The sequence below is a fragment of the Nicotiana sylvestris genome, chromosome 8 (assembly GCF_000393655.2).
Source record: "Nicotiana sylvestris chromosome 8, ASM39365v2, whole genome shotgun sequence".
In the NCBI taxonomy this organism is placed as follows: Eukaryota; Viridiplantae; Streptophyta; class Magnoliopsida; order Solanales; family Solanaceae; genus Nicotiana; species Nicotiana sylvestris.
The window spans coordinates 5,773,959-5,781,603 of NC_091064.1; the positions used below are offsets into that span (position 1 = coordinate 5,773,959).

The 7,645-nt window shown below is 37.9% G+C and overlaps 1 protein-coding gene across 1 annotated transcript; it reads left to right on the forward strand.

Annotated features, from left to right (window-relative positions):
- Window positions 1-2,222, forward strand: LOC104220747 (large ribosomal subunit protein uL2). Its single transcript, XM_009771679.2, has 2 exons — window positions 1-596; window positions 1,697-2,222. Exons 1-2 carry the CDS (start codon window positions 157-159, stop codon window positions 2,037-2,039), a joined length of 783 nt encoding a protein of 260 aa, XP_009769981.1. The 5' UTR covers window positions 1-156; the 3' UTR covers window positions 2,040-2,222.
- The last annotated feature ends 5,423 nt before the right edge of the window (window positions 2,223-7,645 follow it).

A 7,645-nucleotide genomic window follows, 5' to 3' on the forward strand; every position in this document is an offset into this window, starting at 1 on the left:
AATCCATGATCTTATATGGGGCTCAGACTAAATATCCTTGGCCCAAAGAATATCTAGGGCAATCCTTTACCCTAAAACCCTAAGTATATCATCTCCTTTGTATCATTTCCTCATCTCCTCCGGCGAGAGAGAGAGAGAGAAGAGAGAGACGGCGAAATGGGTCGTGTAATCAGAGCACAACGTAAGGGAGCAGGATCCGTTTTCAAATCCCACACTCACCACCGTAAAGGCCCGGCCCGATTCCGTACCCTCGATTTCGGCGAACGTAATGGTTACCTAAAGGGAGTAATCACAGAAGTGATTCACGATCCCGGTAGAGGAGCACCACTCGCGCGCGTGACATTCCGTCACCCGTTCCGTTACAAGCACCAAAAAGAGTTGTTCGTTGCTGCTGAAGGGATGTACACTGGTCAGTTCGTTTACTGTGGTAAAAAAGCTACTCTTATGGTTGGTAATGTGTTGCCGCTCAGATCTATACCAGAAGGAGCTGTTGTATGTAACGTGGAGCATAAAGTAGGAGATCGTGGTGTTTTTGCTAGATGCTCTGGTGATTATGCCATTGTTATCAGTCACAACCCTGATAATGGTACCACTAGGTATATTATTAATCTTTTTCTGAAACAAATTATAGTCTTGGTTGATTGTTGGTAACTGTTATTTTGGTTTGTGTATAACTGTTTGGAGCCTTATAAATGCTTTCTAATATGATTTAAAAGTGCTATTTTTAGTCGACCCAACTAGTGTGGGTTGATAAGTGAAGTTGATTAAATGAACAACTTGAAATTAGCTTGGATAAATATGATTAATTCATGAGTTGATAATTGCTGAATATAGTAGCTGAGTCAAGATAATGGTTAAATTTGTGGTAAAGAGGATTTAATTTTGACCAGCCTTAAGGTAATGAAACCTATAAATAGAAATATAGTTTGCTGGTGTAACTAGGCAAAGTTTTGTCCTTTGCAGCCGGTTGCTATCCCAAGTTATCTGCTCTGACATTGCATTTGTGTTTAATATGCGGATTAGACCACTTTAATGTGAATTATGAGCTGTTGGAGTTGAGGAAGGAGGTTAATTGTGTCATTATATTGTCTTTGTGATGAAACTCTGTGTGTCATTATATTGTCTTTGTGATGAAGCTCTATGTGAAACTGGGCATCTTTTTGCTGAATTATATCCACTGTTGTTATACTGATTTGTGATATTTAGCCTTACTCGTGCGAATAAGTTTGTTACTGAGGTTCATTGCTGTGGTGCTGAAGAAAGAGTGGGAATTTTTCCTGTAACCTGATTTTGTATGTGTGTGCTCTATCTGGAGAAGATTGTACGTAGTAACATGTTTTATGGTTTGGTAAACTTACCTTATTACATGTTGACCCAAATTACTTGAATTTCCACATGTTTCGTTAGCTCTTTTTTCTGTGATAACAACAACAACCCACTAGAATCCCACTAGTGGGTCTGGGGAGGGTAGTGTGTACGCATACCTTACCCCTATCCCCGGGGGCAGAAATTTAGCTCTTCTTGTTATTTGTTACGATGTTAGTTTACATTTTCAGGCTTTGTCCCATGCTTTTATCCAGTACTCTAAACATATTTGATATACATGTTGTGATGATATTATGGCCATTCTGTCGTTTGCAAGTATGTTCCCATGTTTACTGAAATCTGTTTCATCAAATTTTGATGTTTTGATCAGGGTTAAGCTTCCATCAGGAGCCAAAAAGATTGTGCCCAGTGGATGTCGTGCAATGATTGGTCAAGTTGCTGGAGGAGGACGTACTGAGAAACCAATGCTCAAAGCCGGTAATGCTTACCACAAGTATCGGGTGAAGAGGAACTGCTGGCCTAAGGTCCGTGGTGTTGCTATGAATCCTGTGGAGCATCCTCATGGTGGTGGTAACCATCAACATATCGGTCATGCCAGCACAGTCCGTCGTGATGCACCTCCTGGGCAAAAGGTCGGTCTTATTGCTGCAAGGAGGACTGGTCGTCTCCGTGGTCAAGCTGCTGCCACTGCTGCCAAGGCTGACAAGGCTTAAGACAATTTGCTTCTTGCATTTTATCTTGTTATTCTGTCCTGTTCAATTTTTGAGTATTCAACTACAACAATTTGGTAGTAAAGTTAGTAACATGCTAAATTTTGTTGGGGTGTTTAGTAAGTTTTGTTTTCTTGATCTTTGTGTGGTGCAGTTTACCTTTATCAATGTCATTCAGTTAGCTGATGATTTTTCTGTAGTGCCCTTCATTTTCTTGTTTGTGCTCCAATTTGGAACAAAGTGCAATTGTTTCAATGTTACCAAATAGCTCAAGGTGGAAGGAAAGAAGAAGCTTTTCAAAGTACATTCATGGATGCAAAACAAATCAAGGATATCAAGAATCGTATATTGCCAGTTTCTTTCAAGTTTTCAGATTACGTTTAGCATCTTGGAAAATTAACAGACTGATCACTAAATAGATCCGAATAAGTGCAAATTCTGATATCACCATTCTAGTATCAGTATCAACGGTAAACGTGTAATGTTCACTGTAAATTGTAAACTAAGATTTTCTACTTGTCAAACTAAGAGCCCATTTTGGACATAGGAATTTCTTTACTTTCTTTTTCTTTCCAAAATTAGTGTTTGGCCATAAAATTTTTAATTTTCACTTGAAGATTAATTTTGAAATTTCTCGAAAATTTGAAAAACTTCAAAAAGATTATTTTTTAAAATTTTTACTCATCACTCACAGAAATTCAAAAACAACCCAAAATTATATTCATGTCAAAGCACAACTCTAATTTTCAAATACCATTTTCACTTGAAAAATAATTTAACTTTTTTTTTTTTTGGAATTTTACAATTCTTATGTCCAAACGGCGTAAACACTAAAATGATGCAAATTAACTCCAACCTATTACACTATTTTTCACACCAAAAAAAAAATATCTTCCTTTTATATTTTTCTCTCTCTTGTATATTAAATTATTTTCTTTTATTTAAATTTATTTTTCATTTTAAAAAACAAATCCTTTTTTTTACATATTCATCCCATATAATTCATATTTCTGCCTTATATAAAAATTTAATATAAGTTACTACTGTATTAAATGTTTATTTTTACGTTATTTAATGAACATTGTATTATTTATTAACAACATATTATATTTCAGATTTGCACTTTTTATTTTTTATGGTTATATATTTTTTTTACAACTAAAACTTATAATAAAATTAACTTACAATTTTATATAAAAATAAATATACAAAAACTAATTTATAAAAATTATACACCAAAATTAAAATATAAAATTAATATTATAAAAATATTACATAAAAAGTATAAATAATTACAAAATATATAATATGTTAAATTAAAAGTGTTATATAATAAAAGATAATAATAAAATATTGATGAACAGTTTTATGGGTCAAAATATGCCTATTGGATATTTAGGCTGCGGAGGGATCCTCAATTCGTCATTTAAGATGGTCTGAGAAGCCGCGTAATCTTGTGGTCGTGGAGTCGAAAAAAGTCGCAGTCAAGGCACCAACAAGGATCAAGGTCGAGGTCGAGTATGGTAGTGGAGCTGCAACGACAAGTTCACAAGATAGATCTCAAAGAGAATATTCTAGATAATATTTATTATGTTTGTACTATTAGGGTTTTTTGGGAACAGATCCCATAAAAGGGAGGAAAAGGGGATAGAATAGGGACATGTGAGATTCAATTATAAGAACAACACTTTGAAAAGATTCAATCTTGACTCAATACAAATTCTTACTTTTTACTTAGATTCCAGTATGTCCTTTACCATCAAATCCAAGAGATCCTAGATTATACGAGGATTCATTTTTCAATCTTTGTTAGGTAGAAGGTTTATTTATTCCACTTTTTATTGATTGAATTATTCCTCGTATTTACTTAAATGCCATATGTTATCATTTATTGAAGATCATACATTCTGCCACTTTCTTGATTATTAAAAGGCATTTGTCACATAGTGACATATTTGTTCTCATAAACGCATATCACTTATTCTTTTTGACATTAAGATTTGAGGATATTATTCTTAACTAAAATTAACTTTTGTTTAACTGAAATTAATTATTTGAACCAAGATATACATTTTTGGGTCAAACAATTTGGCGTTGTCTGTGGGGATTTCTTAGTCAAATTTTTAGTTTCCTCTAGATCTATAACTAATGCCGGTCACTAACGTCACAAAACCCAAGTTGTATTCTCTTATTGTGTGCAAAACCTAACATGTCAGGTCATCGATAAGAAAGGGTGAGGATAACAAGTGATCTCCTGACCAACCTCATAAACGTCATCAACGAGAGCTGTGAAACGACTGGCGAGGACATGATGCCTAGTGCGTTCCCTAGGCGATATAAGTCGCCACCCCCACACTGCAGCATAACAAAACCTCATGGAAAAGGAGCCTCTACGTCTACAGAGGAAGGGGCGCCCCCAGCTATTAAAAAGCTCCTTGAGGCGTGGTTGACTGACACGTTGACGAGCATCCTCAACAAGCCCGCTCCGGGTCCGACTGCAAAAATCGCAAGGACTGTCACTGTACAACAAACGGATGAGTAGTTCAACCAATCACCCTTTCCGACGACAGGTATAACTCATAATGTCATTGATAATACAAGTGATGCGCCCTTACAACCATCCTAAAAAGGATGAAAGAAATGGAAAATGAAAACAAGGCGCTCCGAGATCAGATGAAAGAACATCAGGAGCGGGTAGATAAAATACCAGGCGCTTCTAAGTTGCTATTAAAAAAGGACGGCGGCCGGTTCATATAGCAGCCATACAGTGATGAGGCAGCTCCCCATACCATACCAAAAACCTTCAAAATTCCGCCCTAGATCAGGATATACTTCGGCACGATTGACCCTGAAGATCATGTGACTTACGTCACCGTTGTGAAAGGCAACGACCTCGCTAAATAGCAAATGTCCTCCATTTTGCTAAAAACGTTTGGCGAAACCCTCACGGGAGGAGCATTAACATGGTATTCACAACTACCTGCATACTAAAAACTTTCTAAGAGATGACCGACAAGTTCATAACGGCCCATGCCGAAGCCAAGAAGGCCGAGGCGAGAGTAATTAACATATTTTCAATTAAACAGGCCCTAGGGGAGGGGCTGCAGGACTTCCTTGCATGGTTCAACCAAGTGAGGATGACTTTGCCAAACGTATCCGAAGGGATGACGGTCGCAGCCTTTTAGAACGGGTAGATCCTGAACGGGTACTCATCGAAACGAAAGAGGTATTCCCCCTATTATGAGCTCGTAATTTTTGTGTGCCACCTGTAAGCACGTGATTTTTGCTTCACGGACAATCGCTCCAAAAGAAAATAAAAATAGTGACAAATGGCTTCGCTGTACAAATTTTTTTTCTTTTCATGACATGTGTTGTTAGTCGTTTGTGGGTCTGTCCATTTTGCATCTAGTCATTATCAAACAAAAATACAAAAAATATGTGCCGTTAAAAGAAAATTCAAAAAATATAAATATATGTGCGTCGTTCGTTCTAGGTTGTGATTTAACTTACTTAAATATTTTTTGTGATAATTATGTGGAAATGTTACAGTGTTGTTGATTTTAATTTCACTATTTTATTATTATCTCATTTTTGTTTAAAAGAAAGAAAAAAAAAGCAAAAGAGTGAAGGAAAATCGGTTTGGGCCCAAAAGAAATGAAACAAAAACAGGCCCAAACCAGCACTCAGACCCAGTCCAAGTCCAGGCCTGCCCAGGCACCTCCTGAAACGACGCCGTTTCAGGCAAATCAATCTGAGCCGTCTGTCCAGGCCAATCCAACGGCTCAAGGATCTCTTTCAGCAACCCATTTTCAAACCCGACCCAGGAACCAATCCGACCCAACCCCTCACTTAAACCAAACGACCCCGTTTAACTACCAAACGACCCCGTCTCATTTCTCACCCTCAGATCCAAGCCGTTGAGATCATCTGATCTAACGGCTCAGATCCAATCCCATAGACCATATATAAACCTTCCCTTACACCCCACGCCCCCTATACCAGCACCCCATCCCTTCGTCCCCAAGCTCAAACCCGGACCTCCCATTAGAAACCCTAGCCGCCCCTGTCTTCCTCGCCATTAAAGCCGGCGGCACGAACGCCGGTGACCACCTCCTGAACACCCTAAGACCCCCTCACTCTCCTGAACATGGATCTACTATCCATTTGCCTCGAATCACTTTCGTTCGTCTCGAATCTTCATTTGAAGATTTGAGTCGAACCCGGACCTATGCCAAGTTACCCCATCTTCATACCAGACACTCCCCTGACCCTCCTCGTGACCAAACCAAGCTTGGTTTGGTCCCGAATCTACACACAACTCCTAAAAAATCAGATCTGGAGATCCGAAACCTAGAACACTAATAGCCTTGGAATCCGGCCGGTCTTAACAAAGGTTTGAGGTTTAATGGATCTTAACCAAGGTGTTCTCATGTGAGAACACCCTGGTTAAAATTTGTTCGGCCTCAAAGGGTCAAAGCTAAGTCGAATTTGGGACAGTTTGGTTTAAACTCTTTCAGTAAGTTTTCTTTCTCTTTGTTTTAGTTTTGATTGAATGGTTAGCATGCTTTGTTGTGCCTGTTTGTTATTGTGTGATGTTTTCTTAATTTCTCCCGTCTCTGTCAAAGACCTTTTATTTGGTCGTTTGATTTTCTATGTGTGCTCTGATTATACTCTGTGATATACATGTTCGTCAATTAGATTAGTCGTCAAAAGAGTTTAATTCATATAGGTTCCCAGTGTTTGAACAAAGTTGTCTGAAGTTATTTGGGACTATATACGTGTTGTTTATATGAACGATTGATTGTTATGTGTTACGATTAATATAGTCGAGTCGATATATGTCGTCAATTAGTTTCAGTCGTTAATGGTAACAACTTGATTCGTGTTGTTTATTTCTGCTATGATCGTATTTGAATCCCATTAGGAACTGGATTGAATTGCCAATTAAGCTTGTTCAAATTGAATTAAAGAACATCTAGGGGGAGGGTTATAATGGCAGCTCAGACTTGGATTTTAAAAGACGATGCCATGTTTATTTGGTTTAGACAGTCTGGGCAGCATGTGTATGGTTAGCTTTAGGGAATTAAAATAATTGGACAGCATGTGAGGTCAGATTATATTCCTGCTGCCCATACTTTGGGTTAAATAAATAAGGGACTAGGACACTTTAACAAAAGAGGAGAGAGGGGCTGACAGGGATTTCATGGGAGTTTTGGTTATTTAAAAGAAGTGGGTGGAAAAACAACGAAAAGGGGGAATTTTGAGTTGTCAAAACAGACTGTTAAAGTATTAAGGTTAGGCTATAAAAGAGGGGGACCTTCGATTAGAAAAGGGGGGGGGGGAATTTTTGGAGTCTTGAGGCTGGAATTTTTAGTCTTGAGAAAGGTTTTGTGAGTTTAAAGAAAAGACTGAAAATAGAAGAGAGTTTCAGTAAAACATTGTAACCAAACACTGTCTGAGAGCTATATAAGAGTTCATATTGGTCAAGCTGTCTTGGCCAAGTTCAGTTTCTTTAGCACTGACTGAGCTGTTTCTGGTTGTTGAATTGGTAGTGTTGCTGCATTGAATACTCTGTTATTGCTGTTTATTTCATCACTCTTTCCTGGGAT

Bases quoted from the DNA above. Each gene is read 5' to 3' on its own strand.
- LOC104220747 (XM_009771679.2), top strand. From the start codon at position 157: ATGGGTCGTGTAATCAGAGCACAACGTAAGGGAGCAGGATCCGTTTTC. The intron at 597-1,696 runs GTATATTATTAA...TGTTTTGATCAG, and splicing joins CCTGATAATGGTACCACTAG to GGTTAAGCTTCCATCAGGAG.